At 36.6% G+C, this 21,846-nt stretch overlaps 1 protein-coding gene across 1 annotated transcript in view; it reads left to right on the top strand.

The window, feature by feature from the left end:
- The window catches only part of CACNA2D3 (calcium voltage-gated channel auxiliary subunit alpha2delta 3), a 389,621-nt gene that overhangs the window by 243,868 nt on the left and 123,907 nt on the right, over window positions 1-21,846 (top strand). Inside the window, exons 12-13 of the mRNA XM_041463788.1 lie at window positions 4,571-4,649; window positions 9,404-9,537. Of these exons, the coding sequence (XP_041319722.1) occupies window positions 4,571-4,649; window positions 9,404-9,537 (213 nt within the window). The remainder of the gene's footprint in view (window positions 1-4,570; window positions 4,650-9,403; window positions 9,538-21,846) is intronic.

The following is a 21,846-nucleotide window of genomic DNA, read 5'->3' as shown; positions in this document are numbered from 1 at the left end:
ACACAGTATTTTAAGTTTCTGGAAATACTGTTTTAGCAGCTGTTTGGCACACAGATATGAATTCACAGTTTCATTGTGTAGAATCTTGCAGATTGACTTGTCTTGCTTAACAGAGATGGGAGAAGGTCCCTATTCTCTTCCCTACGCTGAAGGTTTAATGGAGTTTCAGAGGTGAGGACAGTTCAGGGACTGCAGATGAGCCCACACATAATGGATGGAACTGTTCAGTGGATATTTCAGATGGAGTGCTTAGCACTGAAATAGCTGTCATTTAAGTCATCATTCTTAGCTTTCCTCACTAATGGTTGAGTGTATGCATCTCCGAGATTTTAGATAAACCTTCAGTCCAGAGTTTAAGGGTTCAAACTTCAGAATATTCTCTGGCTGTAAAAGCAAGAAATTTACTAACGATACTCTTATTCTTCAAAATTTGAGGGGCTGCAACAAAGAAAAGAGAGCAACCCCTTGTGCTTCTCACTAGTTTACTGTGGACTGCTGGTTTGGACCAGAGTGCAGAGAAGTGACCATCATAAAATGCACTGTGGAATTTAGTTGGTTGCCTAATATGAATTTGATTCCACAGTTTGGAACCTTTTGAGCTTTTGCAGCAATCTTTTAGTGAGAAGAGGAACCGAACAGAGTCTCTTTCCAGGGAGTGACCCTTCCAGGTCAGGAATGAGACATAATAAGAAGGTAACATGTGGGAGGTTTCCACAGCTGCTGTTCTAAATATAATTAAAATACATCAATCTCAAGTGGTATTCTTTGCCATTCAACACTTGCTTCAGAAAAATATGAAGTGAGAAAGTCACAAGCTCTAATAAAGTTTCTAGTTCCATTGTCCTTTCAGTTTCTTTCAGCTCTCACTCCATATTCTGTGCACCTTGGCTTAAAAATAGCAGCCTACAGCACCTACTGTGCAGAAACAGCAAGTGTAATTGAAAAGGTTAAAGGTTCAAGTTTTTCCTCTTGGAGTAAGCTTTGCTTTGTGTTCAGAGAATCTGACATCTACAGTTTTCACTTCTGTAGATAGGATATAGAAATTCAAGACTAGTGCATCTGCCTGAGAACGTTTTCTTTCTCCAAATCTAATAATTCATGATAAGCCTTAATATAGTTGATATAATACTTTGCAGGTGAGACATAGAAAATATTTTTATTCAGGTATCTCTTTCAAGTATCTTGTAAAGCTTTCAAAATTATCCAGAACTGAAGGGCTCTCTTTCTATAATGTTTTTTTTCACCAGAGAGGTACTTAAACCCTCTGAGGCAGATTCCTTCTCTGATGGAAGTGGTCTCTTGATTCAGTCACAGCACTTGGATATTCAAAGGTGTTTTTCTCATTTGTCTTATTCTCAGCCAGAGCATATGTAGACTATGTAAATGCTGTTACTGGATCTTCTGGGAGGTGCCCGTAACAACTTTGAATTTACTCAGTCTCCCTTGACTGAGCATGCTCTCCTTATGGATTCCAAGGAAGTTTTAGCGTCCTGCTAAAAACATAAGATACCAACACAGGTGCATCAGTGTGTGTCTGCATAGTGCACATATCTGTTAAAGCTAATAGGTTCTATTTTTTTTTTCTCCAAGGTCCAATAAAAACAACAGAATGAGACAGACATACCTTATACTTCCTGATCTATTATTAATTACAGAGATTTTAATCATATGCCTCAGCATATGATATATTTACTATAATAGACGTATTTACTATAATACTATACATATTTATCAGCAGACTACACAATGTTAGTGCTATATGTGGGCTATTTGAGTAAAGTAAGCATTTTCTGCAATCATTTTGCAGAGCAGGACTGGTTTGACACACTTTCCATTCAGTTACCTCACATGGACAAGAAGAAAATTCGGTGGTCACTATTAGCAGCTTTACCTTTCAACATGTATCTTGCCTGAGATCTGAAAATATGGATGGATATTAAATCTGGTCCTTAATGTCTAATCAATGTACAATTCAATTTCAGTGGTTATTGCAATGCTGTGTGTCCTGTTTTGCACCATAAATAGCCCATCACTGCACAGGTCTCATCCATGGACAGCAGTTGAAGTAGTTTGAGCTTATCTTCCCAAATTAATGTAGTATTTCTGTAATACTGACTTAGTTATATTTTTTTATGTATCTGCAGTAAAAAAAACCTGTCACCACAGTAACTTTTTTCCTTTTTATTGGTGTTATTCATCCAGAATTATCACTTAGAATACCAATCCAGAAGACTAAAACTAGTCTAAAAGGTGTGTAGAACCAAGCTTGTTTTGAAAAATGTGATTTAGAATGTAGAATTATTCATGCAAGTTACCAGTTCTAATATTTTATTACCTAAGCCACTGCTTTTGTCTCTGAAAGCAGAAAATAATAAGCCAAATCTTTGTTTTATAAGAATGGGCTGCCCAGGCAGGTGATGCAGTCTCCATCCCTGGAGGTGTTTAAGCAAAGCCTGGGTGTTGTGGCTCTCTTGTCTGATTCACAAGGTGGTGTTGGGTCATGGGTTGGTCTCGATGATCTCAAAGGTCTTTCCAACCTAGTTAATTCTGTGATTCTGGGATTCTTCTGCAGTGTATGGTTAATGCTTTTCACTGTAAGCTCACAGTGAGTTAAGTTTATGAAGGTGAGTTCAATGCCTTGATCAAATGAAACTTTTAGAAGTAGAGGAATAATCAGAATTGTTTTCCATCAGAACTGATCTTGAGGATTTTTCTCACTATGCTGAATGAAGAATTAAACAATATTTGCAATACCTATTCATGTGTCTTTAAGGTCAATGTAGAAGGAAAACTTTAAAGTATCAGCAGCTTTAATTTTAACTAAAATACCTTCCTGTGAACCTGTCGTGGCTATTTTCTTTCAAGGCTACCATGAATAATAGTCATTCTATTAATTCATGAGCAATATAGAAAGGGTATTTTAAAATTATAGTGTGACTTGTATTTCACTGTATATTTCACTTCATGCTGTCCATGGTAAATATCACTTGTATAACATGTACCATGCAAAGTGTGTGGAGGAAAGCACACAATACCTTGGGATAAGGAAGGAAACAGCGCTTCATAAATTTGGATCACTCACCTTCTAGCTCTGTTTTATAGATTCCTTTATTTTTTTCAAGTAATTACAATTAGCAGATTTTTATCATGCTTAAAATATTTTCTAGCAAAACTAAGTAAACTAGATATAGAAAATATACTCAGCAAAAAATCATTAAAATCCTTGCAACAGAAACTCAGAGACAGCCCATTCCTCATGATGATCCATGTTACCAGTTTGTTGAAATTTTATTTTTTGTGGGTTATTTTGCTGCCTGTGCCTGTTATCATGCTTACTGCTCATCTGTTTAGATAAGGCTGGTCTCCTTTTATTAGGAACACAGTCTAGTTTGATCCTCTTTAGATTAAAGCAGATCATTAAGTATAAATCAGAGTATTCAGTCTCATCATAGGCTATTTTCAAGCATCATTTGCAGGAAGATAAAACATGACAGTGATTTATGCTGTATTTTGAGACTATAAATCTCACTGTGCACTTTCAAGTGTCTTTGCAGAACAAAGAATTTCTTTATTAATGCTTTCATAGTAATCAGCAAAGTATAAAAGCACCATTCTTTTGTTTAATGTTGTGTTCCTTAGAGTCTTAGAGTTGGATTATGCAGACTGTTGGACTCAAACTTGCAACACTACACCATCAGTGTGTAGACTTTTTAAACCACATAAATCACAATTCAGTTCTGTGAATATTTTATGTTTGAGAGCCTGGGGAAAGTTTTGTGATTGGAATCTGGTCTCTAGGCATGATGATAACACAAAGCACCATGTGTACCTAGAAACAGGATGTGGCCATTAAGAAAATGGATAAAAGGGCAGTGAGAAAATAGGGTGTCACAACTGGTAGTAAAGAGGGAGACTTTCAGAGTATTTTATAACTACTTCTGTGGGGAAATAAAAACCTATGGGAACTTAGTATAAAGTTGGTTTATTCTACAAATATTATCATTTGTGAATGAGGAAAAATGCTAATGGGAAAAATTAGAAGTTTTAAAAAATTTCCAAATGAATTAAATTATATTGAAGTGCTGTCTCTGAGTACCTGTCTCTGTGGTGACAATGATATCGTGTCATATAAACCTTGAAAACTGAGGGGAATTATCTTGCCTGGTGTTGCAGATTCTTTATCTACAGAAGTATTTGCTAGTTAAATGCCTCTTCCCCTACATAATAAAAATTTTCTGACTTCATAAGTGCAGAACAGATTTGTCTAAAACATACCATTTTTTACACCAATGGTTTTAGTTTATTCTTAATTACAAATTAAGCATAACTGTAGTTAAAGGTCAGATATTAAACACATTCAAAAAGATCAACCATTCTGTTACACAGAACAAAAACCACATTTTGTCAGGAAGACATTACTGGCAAAAATATATTTTTAAGCTACTGTACTGCTTAACCAGTAATACCTTCTTAGGGTTTTTCCTGTGAATTACACACCTGTATCTGAAGTTCCACTAGATATGTTTTAAATGCAGTATTAATTGCTTTATCTTTTGCATTTTACTTTCAGGTCCGTATTTTTACCTATCTGATTGGAAGGGAAGCTGCATTTGCTGATAACCTGAAGTGGATGGCCTGTGCTAACAAAGGTTGGTTAACCTTCTTCTGTGAAATCCTTTTTTCAAAACCCCTGAGCTGAGCCCTCCTGCACATCTGACCCTTCTACAGATATGGCACTAATCAGAGAGGACGGTTTGTTTTCTTTTTCCCACAAAATGAAAATACTTCATTATCTTGTAACATACAATTTAAACATAAAAAACCCCAATTTGAAATTTTCTTCCTTAAAATAGGTATGAAGTTTTTAAACTATGTGGTCTTAAATTTTTGTTCAGAGAACAAACTCATTTCAAAGCATTTGTTCTCTTCTATCTGTTCTTACTCAGAGTGAGTTTGGTTTCTAAGAACACTGGGTACAATCCTGCTGAGTTAGGCAGGATTGTAAAACACCAGACATCCTTTCCCTTGAGGAGCTGACAGTGTAATTGAAAAAACTGGTTTATATCCTTTAAGGAAAAGAGCATTAAACATTCAAAATGCTGAGATGCTGCAGTAAAAGGATTGACCAGTATAAGTAGGAATGATTCAGGAAAAGAACAGCCCCAAACCCCAGCTAATCTTCAGGTTTTCCTTTTTCTTTCCTATTGAGGAAAAAAAAAAAAAAAAAAAAAAGTTCTTTTTTTCCATTGTGCCACATCACATTATGATGAATAGCATCAGGTGCTATCCATTTAGTCATTATTTCTTTAACTACTGTTGTGTACAGCTGATGGAAATTACTCAGTTTGAAGTCTTGTCTTAATCAGCTAATATTACACCATAATTTAGTTTAAATAATAGTATAAGAATCCTTTGAAGCATCTTTTTTGAAGACAATTTAATCAACAAAATCTTTTAACTTTTTAGCCCCGCTCTGCAAATTCATAAAGATCTAAGTACAGCAACTCAGAAATTAGGACCAGGCAATGGAGGCAGCCTTAGTAGATCATCTGGTCCACGTCTTCCTTATTCCCACAGGGGAAAAGTGGTCACCTTTGTCATTCTTCAGGACTACTTTGTTCTTTTCAGAGCCATGATGCTTTGAGTCAGAGTCTTACTCATATGAATCAACTAAACAGCTTAATGACTGTTACGCCTATAAATTTATTTCCCTCTCAGTTTAATAGTTACAATACCTGCTCTCTGATAGCTTATAATGTAAAAAATCTTCTACCCCTAATCATTAATTAAATATTGTTTGGCTTTGAAAATCACAATTGGAAACAGCATGTCATGGTCAGACAGTTCAGGTTTAGATTTTTCCTTGCAGTTTTCACTTACAGCCTGTCCACTTTATTTCAATGAAATGAGGGATTACAGCACAACAGATGAGGAGTGTAGTAAAGCTGGTCTAAAGACTGGCTGAATAGCAGGACTGCAGTTTACTCCTTGTGTGGGTGGGCCAAAATTTGTTGTTGTCACTGAGGGTGAATGACCCTAAAATCAATTTTCCTTGCAGTGATTTTCCCCTTGGAAGCACAGCATAGATGAAGGCTGTTTGCAGGGTTTCCAGCTGACTGGACTGTGCTCAGCAGCCCTTTCCCTCAAAATGGGTCACAGGGGAAATTCACACCACCTTGCAAAACTTCTTTAGCTTCTAAATTCTGATTGTGAAACCTTGAAAAACCCCAAGCATGTTTTTCTGTTACGTTTTTCTGTTTAAGTAGGGCGTATCTAGAGGGAGCTCGCTTAATGAAGCAAAACACCAAACCATTTTAAATACATTAAAACATTCAAGACCCCCAAAATCCCTCTAGAGTCGTTTGTGGAATTTGCAGTGATTTACTCTTCTGTATCATAAGCAAGTGCATATTAAGGAAAACAGGATTTACTAAGATTCTGAAGTGAACAAAGGTGGAAGTTTCCTAGTGCTGAGTGTGCATGTGCCAGATATTAGCAGTAACATCTAGAACTTAGAAATGATAGGCGTTTCCTTTCCCTCAGCATCACTTCCAGCAAAAAGCTGTAGAAATAAAGTTTGAGAGTTAATGCATTACTTGCTAACTAAACAGCTTGGATTTTTTTTTTCCAGTAAAATACACTATTGCAATAGCAATTTGACAGCCTCTGTTTTACTTATTTGGTTTTTTAAACATTTTGTCTTGGGTCATCGCTGCCCTTGGCATATCATAAAATGGACAAAGGATTGGATTGAGCAGAGGCTGAGAGAGCAACAGGATAAAGATGCTTTACATCGCAGGGAGCTGAGGGTGGCTCCAGCTCAGGCAGAGGACAGATGAGCCCCGAGGCAGGTTGTGCCCCAGCTGCAGCAGTTTGCAGACCATTGTATCAGCAGAGGAGAGCTCTGTACAGGGAGCCCCCGTGACATCCATTCCCATGATGAGCACGACCCCAGCCCCTCCTGCACGGGGCTCTGGGGTGGCAGGCAGCCAGTCACCGAGCCTGTTCACCTGCTCCAGGGGCTCCTGGCGGAAAGGGGGAACCTCCACGGGGCTTTTACAGTGCATGAAACAATGAATTCACTCCTTAGTGAGGATTTTTAAATTCTGCTATTGTATTAGTTGCAAGATTATTGCATCTCTTTTGCACAGTGCCCAGGAAACGAACTGCACTCGATGTAAAAATCAGCTGGAGGCATTTTGAAAAGTTATCAGTCTAATGGTGGACATTTTAGAGAAAAACAAGCCAAACATGCAGGGACTGTGTAATGGGGAAAGGCAGCCCACATGCAGAGCCTAAGTGTCTGTCTTTTACCACATTATTATACATCTCTCATGCTTGTCATTACCAAATCTTGCCCATTTCCTTCACGAGTTTTTTCCTGCTGGGGAGGAAAAAAAAAAGGTATATGAGTACCTGAGTGCAGGTGTGATCACATTGTTCACTGGAAACTACTCAGTGCCAACAGATCTCTGCTTCAATTGTAATTCTGAGAAGAGGCGTATCAAAATCCAGTCACTCTGAACTGCTTTGGAAAAATGTAGGTCCTGCCTGTAAAATGAGTGATCCATACCGTTGGGAAGTATTTTGGATCTCTGATTAAAAGCCTTATAAATCACAGTATGTACATGTGTTTATATACAAATTATGAGGTTCTCTATGTGAATAGTTGTCCAGTAAACATATTTTGACTATGTACTGAATTTTTCACCAAATTAAAAGGACCAAATACTGAAGTGTTGCTCTTTACTCACACGACAGAGAAACCTGTTCTTTGAGGTCCCAAAATTGGAGCAGGCAGCATTTCAGAAAGAGTAACATATACATTGCTTTTTCTCATGAGTCTTCCATTGATTCAAGAAAGTACACTATATTTTGGGATTTTTTTAACCATAAATGTAGGATTCTGCTTTCTCAAGTATAGGTTTCCTAAATAAACTTATGTCACTTGTTTTACTCTGTGGCTGAAAAAGCTCTTAGAACCTTAAGACAAAAATAGCCCTGTTCAGAAGCAAGAAATACACCTTAATATTATGTGTAGTAGTCATTGAACAACCTCACACAATACTGGACTTAATGAAAAAAAAATCCTTAAACAGAATATTGAATATTTTAGCAGTATGAATACTATACTATGGGTAAGAATGACATACTAGGAATATTTGAGATCATACTATAATCAAATTAGCTTAAAAAACCACACACAATGCATCACTTCTCCTTTTTTATTATCAAGTTGAAGATATCCATTAGGATGCTGCTAAGACTTGTTTCATTTTATAGATCTATACTAAAAAGTTGGTTCTTTGACTGTGCCTTAATTCACACATAAATAAAATTAATGCAGAAACATCCATTTTGTAGCATTTGAATTTGGGGATGGTGTATTGATTCAGAAATTGTTCTAGATTCAGACCATCTGTACTGTCTTGCCATCTTTACTGTCTTGCCAAAACTGCCCCCATCTACAAAAACACAGCTCAGACGTTCTTTGCAGCTGCCATGCTTTCTGCTGAGCTTAATAAAGCTTAATATTGCAGCTCCACAGAAGCTGTGATCTTGTCAAATGATTAAAATTGTAGGGAGGCCTCTTTCATGTTGGTCTTTTCTCATTAACAGCGAGTAAATGAAGGCAAGTGATGCATTTAAATAAGGCCTGATGAAATTTTTGCCTTGAAATTTGTCAGTCCTTCATCACTATTGCATGATGTGGGCTCCAGATGCCAAGGTTGTGATGTGTAAAGGTACTTGACATCTAAGCACTGAAAAGGGAGTGGTGACAGTTCAAATAGCTGAGGCCTCTGCTGTTCTCAATGCTGTCAGGTTGGAAGAGATCTTTTAAAGCATTAACAAAGCTGTGATCACCTAACCAAACAAGTCTAGTTGCAGCCTACATTTTCTGTGACCTGCCATACCTGTAAATCACGTTACTTTATGAATTTCAGTCACACTGTGTAGGGATGAATGCTTCAGAGCACGTGCAATGACCATTCTGTTACTGTAGTTCTGCTCCATCACGTTTCTTGAAACAGGAAAAAGCAGGTGAGTTATAATGGGCAAAGATGATGCCAGTTCTAAATTGTAAAGCAGAGATCATTGAAAGAAAAAAAGCCAAACCGTTAAACAAAAAATTTGGTCTTGAAATAAGAGTTTAGTACAGACAGTGCAGTGGTTCATAGCAGTGTAGGGAACCCTGGCCTTGAGGGTTGGCCAAAGGTTTCACAGACAAATGTTTTCACCAATTATTATTGTTTGAGGCTGGTCTGATGAAATATTCCTCTTTTGTATCTTCTTTTTGGAAGTAAGCAAAAAACATGACAGACATAAATCACATCACACTTCTTCCTGGGCACTTCTTTTATTTGTTCTCTCTGGTTTCTCACCTGGAATTGCGTTTTCACAGGGTTTTTTACTCAGATCTCTACCCTGGCTGATGTGCAGGAGAACGTTATGGAATATCTGCATGTTCTCAGCCGACCAAAGGTCATTGACCAGGAGCACGATGTCGTGTGGACTGAGGCATACATTGACAGCACTGTAAGTCTGTGTGATAAAGCAAAAATTTTGTGGTACAAACACTCATTATGAATCTGCTTTCTGTTGCTGGAATGTGCAGTGTAAGAATTGGGACCTGATATCTTTATGCTAAAAGAAAATAATTCAATATTACTGAGCTTTAGCAGATATTTATACATTGTAATTACATAGAAAATACTGAAGCAAACATAAGTTGCAGAATAATTTTAAAGTTTATGATGTCCAAACCTACATTTCTTTTATTAATCAAAAATGGTTATTGAACAGGTATTGATTATATTGAGTAAACATTTTTCCTACATGTTTTAGAACATGTCAATTAATATGTGGGTATAAAGACACACTGACAAAAATCAATAGTTTTAGTGTAGAAAGGTGATTCAACATCCAAATGTGATATATTGGGGAAGAATATTGAGAAGATTCTGCCTTTTGAAGTGTATTGAATGGGTAATATGTTAAAATAATTGTCATAATTATCTAATTTTAACTTGACATCCCTGTGAAATATTAGAGTTAAAGCACAACTTCCAATTATGCAGTGACTGAGCTCTTGTGGTACTTCTGTAGTGTGTGTGGTAAATCATCAGATTTGCAGGTAAAAGTTGTTAATTTTCATGGATTGGTCTGAAATGGAGTTTTATCTATTTTCTTTTGCTTATTATATTTCCTTTATTCCAATTAAAATATTTTGGTTAGTATATTATCCATAGAACAAGAGTCTGTACAAATGTCTGCCATTTAGTTCAGGAGATGCCAAATATTCAATATAATGGATAGAAGATCACAAATTACTCATGACACAGATGTTTCTGTCTTCCTGCTTTAAATTTTCACTTGATGGGTAAGGTGGGAGAATCTCATCAGCTTCACTCTGATATTTGGTGGGTTTTGTTTGTTTTGAGTCTGTGTTGCTTCTAGATGGTTCAGTCTTAAATCTATATAAAACCACCCTGGAAACAGAGCTTTTATTTCATTTTCGCAATTATTTAGGCCTTTTCAAGTCTTCATTTGTGACCATGAGTAATGAAAAATAAGTGCTTAAACTGCAGTTATAAAGGAGAAACATAAAGTTAATTGCTTTAGAAGGAATTAGCTTATCTCTGTTTCCTTTTTAAAAATAATGTATTAATCCAGTCTCCCCTTTGCTCTCTTTCTTTTGTTGAACCACAAGATAAGATGAACAGAAAATATGTTTTATTACTGTGCCTTCAGGGCATCCCACGAAATGGGGAGATGAACAGGAGAATCTTGTTGTCATTCACTTTTTTTTTTTTTTTTTTTTTTTTTTTTTTAAATGCTTGAAGTAATCAGTGTGTGAATGTTGAAGGGAGTTTGTGTGTTTGCTAGAGAGAGTAGCAGGAAGACACTCAGGTAAGTGGTGTCCTGGTGCAACTCTTTTTCTTTGCCTATGAATCATTCATTAAAAGTATTGTAAACAAAATCTTCCTTCTTTCTCAATACCAAGTCTCTACCCACCAACAAAGCACAGATTGCTGTCTCAGAATTAATTTGACACTTTACTCTTGCTTTTGCCTGTTAATCTGTATTTCCTCGATCTTTGCAGGGAGAAAAATACTCAAAAATTAGTCTAACTTTCAGGGATTCTCCTGTAGGTTATGGAAAAGCTAAGGGAAATTAACAACTTAATGTTGTGTGAAATGCTAAGTGAATACAGCAGAGGTGAGTAAAAGCAAGTGAATTTAAGAACACTAGAGGGAGTGTAGAGAGGGAATCTTGAGAAAACCAGAAAATCAAAGACAATGGAGCTGTTACTATCTTGAAGAATAGAACTGCATAAATCCAAACAAAATGTATTTTGATGCAGTCAAAACACTTCCATGTTCTTCTCTTTATCCTCCCTTGTTTTCCTGCTCTCTTGACTAAACAGATCAATGCCACTGTGAACACACACATTCACATATATAAATATACATGCCTGCACTCGTGTACATACATTTAAACATATATTTTAAGTGCATGAAAGCTCCATTCAGAACCCTAATGGGTTGGATTCTACAAGAAAAATTGAAAAATAAAATGCCATTATCTGCTTGCTTACTTACAAACTACCTTTTTCCTCCTATTCTTCCCACAAAAAACCTCAAAAACCACAAAAAAAAAAAAAAACCAAAAAAAAACAAAAAAAAAAAAAACAACAACAACAAAAAACCCCCACACACACACAAAAAAAAACCAAACAGACAAAGGAACAGGATAAATTAGGGTATACAATACAAAATATTGAAAACAATATTTTATTTTCAATACAAAACTTGAAAATAGGAATGAAGGGAACCTTTTACCAAACCAGGCTTGCTTCTGCCTTAGCTAAAGCTGCCTGAGTGCTATTTTCAGAGACGGATTCCCTGATCATCTCTAGTGCTTTGACATTGGAAGTGCTCTTAAAATAATCCTCTCTATCCCGTAACTTGTTGATTTTCACAGTCAGTTTGTGTGGCTGCTGCTTGGACCTTTCCCAGTTAAAAATATTAGTGTATTTCCAGACAGCCTAAATGTTCTTCTCGCCCAGCAGTGCATGAACAGCCAGGGTTGGATTCCCAGGGCTACATTTGCATGGTTGCACTCAGTGTCACTGTGCCCTAACAGCAGGAACATACTCCCCCCAAACAGAAGAGCTCACTGGCCAGCTGTGCTGTTTCTGGGCAGGCAACATTAGGCTGTAACATTCAAGGATCCAGACAGAAAGAAGCTGGACAGTAATAATCTCAGGATAGAAAATACTTCCCTTGTCACCCCAGACTGTTCTCATCCAGTATTTGTGCAGGAAGAAGGCATCTGTGAAAGCCTGAAGTTAGTTCATGTAAGTGTTTGATACCATTTAGGAATATTCCCAGAAGAGTTTTGCTACTGAAACAAAGCATGTAATTCCTGTGTCTGTTCACCTTTCCTGTAAGAGGATGTCTGCAAAATGTTCATACAGCTGCCTCTTCGACATGGCTTTGGCATTCCTGAGGAGCTTCACATACAATTGGAAAAAATACGACCTTTATAGAAGTGGAAATCTCTGGCAGGTTGTCATATGCAGAAAGCATGACATGGAACAACCTTTGCATGTCAGGGCTGTGTCCTTTGGCACTGTCAGGATTGCTGGTTGATGTAAAGCAACTGAGACAAGGCCTCTCTGGTGACTCCATGCTTCCCTTTTTCCTGTCCCTGGACTTTTTTCTCTACCCAGTGTTTCCTGTCTTTCTGAAGAGTTAACCAGAGAGCTTCTACGGTCATTTTTAGTTACCCTTCATCAGAAAATTAGTTGTTTGTTTCCTTTAAACCCAGGATTTCATGTTGGAAGTATGATTATCACTGTGTAAATCCTCATTTCTTTCAAAACCAGGAGTTTTGACATAGGAGTGGTACAATTTTAACAAGTGTTACTGGCTCTTGGAGAAACAACAGATTTATGAAAAAAATTGAATTTAGGTCTGTGGGGAGCTGAACTGGCTGTACTTGGTTTTGGCAGTCACCTGGGAAACAGTATTTAGAGGATTATCTTGGACTAATTCTAAAGTCATCTTCAGAATATTTGGGAATGCTAGTCTTGCAATAGCCTGGCAGCTGAAGTACTGCCAATACCTTCAGGCTAAAATGTTGGAATTGAATTCTGTGATATGTACCAGCCAGCCTCCTGTCTTCTGATTGAGTCCTCTGATGCTGTTGTATGTATGTGTATTTGTAAATATAAATATATTTTCTTTCTTTTTTTGAAGAAGGTAATATTTGAAAGTATTTCCTGATTAAAAGGCTGATGCTGTCCTAGGAAAGCAACCAAGAACCTTATTTCTCCTTATAGGGCAATAAATGGAGATAGCTCCACTGAAGTAAAGCCTTTAATAGCCATTTCTAAAATACTTATGATGGGTGCTACAATTACATTATTACGTATACGGTAAAATAAATTAAATTTATTCATCTTCATCCTTTAAAAAAAATCAAGTACTATGTAAGCATACTTTTTACTCTGATCCAAGTTCTTTACAGAAATACAGCAGCAATTATGGGAAGCTCATGCCTCTCAACTCAATTCACATCAGAATCCAGATGTTTTGTGCATGAAAATTTAAAATCTAGGATACAGTTCTTCTGACAGAGGAGGATTATGAACCAGTTCCAGAGAGGCACTATATATATATATATAATGTATATGTATATATGGACAGAGTTATAAGAGAGTCCTCCAGACTGCAAGCTGTTACACTAGGCATATTTTTCTATCCAGGACTTTCTGGTGAGGTATTAAAATGCTGTTTAGTGCTTCTTCCATTCACACAGTTTTCCTTGTGGTCAATGCACAGAAGAGCCTTTATGAAGTAACAAAAATAAAGTAGTACCCCATTTCCACTAGCTTCTACTCCCAGAGATATCTTCAAATACTTTTAGTGGCACAAGTTAATTGTGCCATTATAATAAGTGGATATATTTAGCATTTCTATAACAGTAAAGGTTCCCCAGGCCTTGATTTCAAAAAAGTAACTTCTAGATTGCAGTACTCATAGGCATTAAAATGCATCAGTATGTTCAGAATGTTCAGGCACATCTAAACTGAGTAAATATTGGTAATCACTGCAGAACTGAATGTCAGCAAGTGTCATTAATCAGCAGTTGAGATAAGAAACTTTGCACACAGTAAATTTTTTTTTTTTTTTTTTTTAATACACTAAAAACTAGAAATCTGTATTGCTTTTTTTTCCAGTATCACTTTGGATTTGGTTACATGCTCTAACCTTCCCTTTGTGGCCGGTATCTCTTAATCTCTAAGAATTTGCAAGTCTTTATCAGAGAATGTCATCACCTCCAAGTGCTTCTGAGGTTCCCATGGGAATTTTCTTTTCTCACTTTGACATTTGAGTGAATTGGTTTAGGAAGAAAAATCCCATGCATGGATACCAGGCCAGGAAACCAGGTAGGATTGTTCACAAAATAAGGTTCTTCAAGCTCTGCTTTGTCCCCTACAGATCTCAGTGGCTCTCAGTGATCTTTTGATCAGATCTCAATGTTCTTTTGAAGGCTCTGATAAGGGAGAAAAGCAGAAAGTAGCCCAGGAAATGCTTTTGATTCAGCACTTCAGTTTGGATTAATTTTCCTGGAAAAGTACAGCAGTTCTGACTATTTCACCTTGAGGCTTCCATGGGAACACGACTGCAGCTCAGAGCTGCAGCAGCGACAGTCTGATGTGCCTGCACTGGGACCTCGTGGGTCTGGGACAGTGCTTGAGCCACTGACAGTGCCCATCCATGCAGCTGCTTGTGCACACACTTAAAAACCTGTAGAAACAGGTTGTGCACGCATTTATAGGGAGGTGCAGTATCCCTTTTTGCTGGTGATTAGTGCACTGTCTGTGGAAACCTTCATTGACTGTCTCATAAAAAAGAAAGCATTTGAGCCAAGGCTTTTATGAGTTCCGTGGCCCAAAATTTTCAGTTGCTATAATTAAGTACTCTCATTTTCTCCCAAACAGTTCTAATCTGTTTGTTTTACTGCTGGATCTAGAATAAATGAATTATCATGAAACACATGAACTGTTTCAATTCAGTAAGATCTGTGTCAACTGTCAAAAAACATAATGAGTTCTGGAGACAGTCAATGAATGAACCTCTAAACTGAATAGATTTCATGCACTCCAATTGTCTTTCAGATGCAGCTCAAAACAACAATGGATGTTGTTCTATTATGTTAGAAAATGAACATCTGATTTTCTCCTGCTCAGCAGCAGGGTGCTCATCAGTGCAGGGAATGTTTTCTGCCATTTATATTTGTGCTTAGTTCCCACATTCGCACACCAAGACAAGAGTCTGGGTGTAGTGTCTCCCCAAAAACCACACAAATTGAGACCCCTGAAATCAAAACTGGGCCATGCACAGGAAAATAAAGCCCTTAAGGACCTAGTGGGGGTGTGGACACTTAAAATAAGAATGATTATTCCATGGAAACAGGGTACATGCAAATAAGGTTTTATCACAGGGAGCACCTATGCACACATTATGGACACAAGAATGTGTATCTTTCAGCTTTTTGAAGGAAACTACTTTTTTTTTGATAAATTACATGTTTGTTTTCCTCCACTGCTAATGCTGGAACTTACAGTATTAGGGCAATTTCCAGTGATTGCATTATGCAAAGAGTATTACTACAGAGAGCTAATTGCTAGTTGTCAAAGTCACAGAAAAACTGTTCTAAGGAAATAGCAATACTTAGTTTAATGAATTAACACTTTTCATGTGTATTACTCTACATGGTATTTACACTGTAAAATGCTATAAGTGATACATCAAAAAGATGTTTAAAACCTCAAAACCAAAGCCAAAAGTCCTGCACTTAAAGAAGAACATAAAATTTCCTGCTGGGGACGTGTAACATGGAATGCCATCTGTATTACATGGCACTGAGAAAACTGATTATGTTTGGACCTCTATTTCATAGCAGATGGGTTCATTAAATTTAATAGCCTCCAGAGCCTTTAGAAACAGTGTTAAAAACATGTGGAACATGCTGAGACACTTCACTTCTCGCCCCACAGTCATTATAACTCTGGCACAGACTATAAATATTACACTACTTTATTTCCATTGAATCGGATTACTATTATAATTATTTTTCATACGGTACATTTACATGAGAAATGCAGAATGCAATTTGTTCTCTTCAAACTTTGAGATGTGCACTTGATGTCTTTAAATGCATTTTACAGTTCTTTGCACTTGGAGGCTTTTATGGAGAATTTATTTTTATCTTCCTGCGACATCAGGAAGCAGCTGTAATGCCACAGCAAAGCTGGGTCTTAAGCAGCTCTGCTCCCAGTGTGGTGCAAATAAGACAAGCATTAGGTTAAACCATTGAAGGGAAATCACAGGAGTGTTACATCGTGGCTTTGAGCTATATATTGCCAAAAGATTGTCTTTTCTAGTATTTTATTATTTATATGGTGAGGTACCTTCAGTTTGACCTTGGTATCTGTTCATCTTTTATCACTGGATGAAAGAGAGATTAAATATATAATTTTGAATCAGATTAGTTCCTACAGAAATATTGCTTTAAACAAAGCAAATTCTCATCTCTTTTTGAAATATTCTCAGTATTTGATAGATGAAGGATTGTTTTGCTACTTAGTTTTTTATTTTAAATAATAATTCCAATGAAAACAAGTAAGTTTTACTATGTTTAAGTGCTTTGACCCCTGTCTAACCTTCTTCCACATCTTAATTTACTACATGTTCTGATGTTTAAACTAAATTACAGTTGAAGAAATTGTCCTCCGTGATCACGATTTTTTTCAAAAAATAACTGTTTCCCAGCATCCATATCAGCTTGTTCTTGTACAATGTATCTTCTCTTTCCACTTCCTTTCCTGCAGAATCCTGTGACTATCCACACTGTCTTTTACTGTTTTTCTAAAGTCACTCTTGGTTTTGGGTTGTACTGATAGTTTTAATGTGGATTTTCTCCTTCTTCATATCACTGACTTCAACTCCAATTTTGCCACTGACCACTGCTGATATTATTATCATGACCTGCCAATTTTAATAAATCACCAAAGTTCTGCCATGGTAGATGATGGATGACTACAGAATTAAATAATGATTCCTTCCTCATATAATTTATATTTAAAGTAATAGGTAAGAATCACCAGTTGCTTAGAAAGGGCAGAGAATGAAAGGACACAGTAAGACAGGGTAGGCCAATGCAATAATTCGTTACTGGTTTTTCAAATGGTAGTGTTGACTTCTACAGATTTCCCACACAAGTCCCTAGGTCTCAAGAATCATGGAGTTCTTGCTTATGTTTGGTTAGACTAGATTTCATGGAATTCTGTTGGGAAGAAATGTTTCCTAATATCCAATCTAAACCTCCCCCAGAGCACTGATAAAGATATTAAACAAGACTGGCCCTAGCACTGATCCCAGGGGAACAGCACTGGTGACCAGCTGCCAGCTGGATGTAACTCCATTCCCCATTCTCTGGGCCCAGTCATCCAGCCAGTTTTTTACCCAGCAAATGTGCACCTTTCCAAGCCATGAGCAGCCTGTTCCTCCAGGAGAATTCTGTGGGAAACAGTGTTCAAAGGCTTTCCTTCCTTGACCCTTGCTCTAGAGCGGTGTAATGTTTTGTAACTTGCAGTCAACTGGGTTCTCCCTGGTTAGCCAGAACTGCTGATAAATAATTGAAACTGGTTTCTGAGATGAAAATTGATTGGATGTGTTTTAATAAGAATCCATAGAATTACAAATGTCAGTAGGTTTCACCTGCTGGATGTTCTCCCACCAGTTACTGTGTACAAATTACAAAGAATTGCTCTGCCGTTGAATTTGATTAACAGGAGTATTCGTGCCAGAAGGGTATTGGTCCCATTTGCAGACACCTGCACACTAGAGATAGAGCAGCTTGGGACCATTTCCAGCTGGGATCTGCCAATGACATAGAGTGCCTTTGACTAAGAGGATGCTTTGCATTGCTACCTTATTTCACAGGGAATTTTCTAGTCTTGTTGTGACTCAGAAATAAGATCAAAAAGTTACAATTCACTAACTAGAGAAAGAATTTGATTCTACATCCCTATGTGCTATGGTGAATCCAGCATTTAGGAGGACAGGTCTATCTTGAGTGGAAATTACTTAAAGACATTCACAACTAATAACTGCCCATCTTTTATTTTACTGCCTTTACTCTGAGTGAAATTGAGTTAATTATAAGGAAATTGTAGGTATTTTGTCAGTTGTGTTATATTTTTCCAGCATGTTATTGTCTTTAGTTTTCACATAACATATTTTTTAGTGTAAATGATAATGTAGGAAAGCAATGAATTTAGTATAATGTACTAAATCCCATCCTTTGATCTCCTATTTATCATTCCTTGACTTTCTGGAAGGAACAGGGCAGTGAAGATGAAATGTAATTTATCTGCACTGCTGGAGTAAAAACCTGCAATAATAAGAAAGGTTTATTAAATTATTGGTACTATTTGAGCTTTGCTGCAGTGGCAGAATTCAGTGCAAAAAAGGAGAATACAGAATAAAAGGAAATAATCTTCTCTTTTGTCTATTGTTCTGCAGGTATGGAAGTCTTTAGTTATTTATACCTCTTTTTGTATAATGAGGAGCTTTCCCATACAACTCAGTCATATATACACAATAAGCATAAACATTGAAGTTTGTGTTTATCACAGTCATTATGTGATTATGACTTTCTTAGAAGTTGGTAATTTGCAGAGAAATTATTCAGAAATATACTCTATTCTACAAAGAATAACAGAATGTTTCTTATTGATGCTCTTGCTTTTTGACAGTGATGTTTGGCCTTGGTCCACACCACTGCATTTTGTCAGATCAGATCTTTCCAAGCAGGAATTTCCATGAAAGATTAGTTTAAAGATGATCTATCCAGTTAGTAAATGATCTTCAGCAACATCAGTGCCACCAGGAGAAAGTTTAGAACTGAGAAGTATTTTCTCTGGAATTCATAATAGCCATTTCACCTGCCCTGATGTCAGTTTTTGGGGGTAGGAAAATGCATTCACCCTAAATATTAGTTTAAATTTGCTACTTCTAGGAAAACCATTAAAATTTACAAGGGCTCTCTAGTAAGACCTAGCACAAGGACTCTACAGGGCCATTGTACTTAAGCACTTCTTTTACAGAATTGGATTTTTTTTTTTTTTTTTTTACACTACCATTTATTTAGTGGCACATAAATACTACAGAAGCATACACATTAGAAAGTGTATGTTGATATGAAAAACCAGCACAAATTACAGAGCTTTCTCATGTTGCTTTGTTCTGTTGCAGCCAATGAACTCTGAGTAGTAATAAAGGCCTCAGATTTCTATGTTGACAGGTTTATTCCATAAAACTGTCCAGAAAAGTGAAAGAAAACTACCTAAGTCAGCTATATGCTTTATTCCATATGGGTTACATTTATTGATGATTATTCTTTTTTTATTTTACTCTCTAGTAAATCAGTAGTATCTCTCTTATATACCTGGAGTTAGACTGATATAAACCAGAACACATATTCATTGTGTCAGTTTAAAAAAGGAAAAAAAAATCTTAGTTTAAGGTGCTTGGATTATACTTCTGTTGACTGAGGGAACGTTCTAACATTTTGTATTAAAGCCTTAAAACCTCAGAAATTTGAGTTACAGTGAACAATAAACTGTCTTTGTAGGAAAAATAAGTTTCACCTCCCTTGCCTCCTTCACCTTTCCATGTTATAATTTATTTTAGAAAAATGGAGATAGTGAAACCTTATTTTGCAATAATCAGGGGGTTTATGTTAACGAAATTTTTACCATGTACTATAAGATGATGGTATTTATCCCATTTTAGGTTCTAGTATGTCTAAAAACTACCTAAGTGTCTGCAAACAGCTCTAGCTCTGAGACAGGTGAAAGCATTTTGAGACCTTTTCTTGGGAGTTCTTGTAGTGAAGGAGGAGTAAGGTTTTGTTGGCCAGATGGATAAAGCAATAAAGAAGAAAGGAGGAGAAGGTGATAGGTAATTTTTCCTTCAGCCAAAATGTTTCTTTGATTTAGATTTCACATGCAGTGCATTAAAAAAAATGAAAAACTGTATATTTGAATGTGACTTAGATCATCTAGAAATGTGCTCAGGTTTGTGATCTTCCAACAATCGGAGCCTTAGTTATTGGCCATCAGGTCACACGGGCTTGAGAAGCTTTGAACTTTCAAGATGCGCACAGTAACAGCACAAAGCTTCTTCCAGAATAAAGCAGCAAGAGAATTGTAGCTCTTTCTGCAGAGTGAACCTTCCTAGAACTTGATTAATTCATCCTGCAGTATGAAGAGTCCATAAAATCTCCATGGCTGTTTCAATAAAGTGTAGCTATAAAATCCCAATATGAAACTAGAATGGTGAGATGCATTAGCTTCATGCTTATTAGAAGGGTATCAAGGCAGAATCTGGTCCTCAAAGCAGAGCTAGTGACGAGGATGCAGCATTGATTATGTAATTTTTTCATTTATGATGGCAGCACTAACCATGTCTGTAACACCAACCTTCCCACAAGATAACAGAAAAATTTTATAGAAAAAAAAATCTATTTATAGTTTAGGAGCTTATCCAACTAAGAGATTTCACAACATTAATTAACAGACTTTTCTAAGATTTTTTAAAAAATTATTTGTTTTATCATATAGTTTAAAAATAATGGTCTCAACAGTTAGAGACTTAAACCTGCCTTCTGATCTTGTACCTCTCTGTCAGCTAATAAAATCAGTTGCTTAGGCATGTGAACCTGAAACCACATGTTCCTAATTTGGAAATCACATAGTGGTAACCTTGCTATTAGAGCACAGTATTTTAGCATAATGTTAATTTATTTCCAAAATACACATTGGGCATTTGATTCTCAAATTTTTATACAAAACCTGGACAGAATTTTTATAGATTTTTTTTCTGGAGTATCCCTCTTCCCTGACAAAGCAGAACAGCACTTTCCAACATCTACCTGAGCTCATTGCCTGGGCTTCATGAAGTATTTTTATGCACTGTTTTTTGCACGTACTTTTTTCTTGTTTGTCTTTATGCTCCATCTGAACTTTTTCAGATGTGACTTGAGATGGACTCGTCAGTATTTTGCCCTTTCAGAGGCAAATTGATAAATTAGAGGAAAGATAATTTGAGAGGGAATGAAGTTTTTTGAAAGGTTTGAAGCCTCTCATTTGATTGTTGTGCATAAGCTGCATTTCCTGCTGATTTCTGGTGCCCTTGAACTATTATAATATCTGTGGATTTCTTCTTCTCAGCAAATGAAATAATCCTAATAGTTTTGTGCAGCCCTTCTTCCTTTGAAATCCTCTCCTGTTGTTTATCAGCTCAAATGATCTTATGAGCGTATGGTTCCATCTCGTTCTGCCCTCCAGCCTCCTGCTCCATACAGAGCAGTTCTGGGCCATTGCTTACTGACATTGCCTTCAAGGTGTTTTGTGCCAGCTAAATACATAATCTGTACAAAATTTCTGCTCATTCAGAAGCGATTAATGGAGGAGAAAAAACACCCAATAAAATACAATAATTATTCTGAATGTATTTGTTAGGCAGCTAAGCAGATTGTTCCCTCTAAAAATGTCCAATATTTTAATTTTAAAAGATTGGTTCCAGCACTTAGAGCCTTGTACTTGTCTTTGCATCAAAAAGAAGAATCTAAAAGTTAATTTCAAAACATTTTTGGAAGGACTTGTCTTGAAGCAAATAAGAGAAAGAGTAAGTTCCATTAATTACAACCTCCCCTCCTCCAAACACAACTCCATTTTCCTTTGCTTTGATATTCCCAGAATCT

This window comes from Pyrgilauda ruficollis, unplaced genomic scaffold (genome assembly GCF_017590135.1).
Source record: "Pyrgilauda ruficollis isolate IOZ18807 unplaced genomic scaffold, ASM1759013v1 scaffold10, whole genome shotgun sequence".
Taxonomy (NCBI): Eukaryota; Metazoa; Chordata; class Aves; order Passeriformes; family Passeridae; genus Pyrgilauda; species Pyrgilauda ruficollis.
This window is presented reverse-complemented; position numbering and strand designations above follow the sequence as displayed.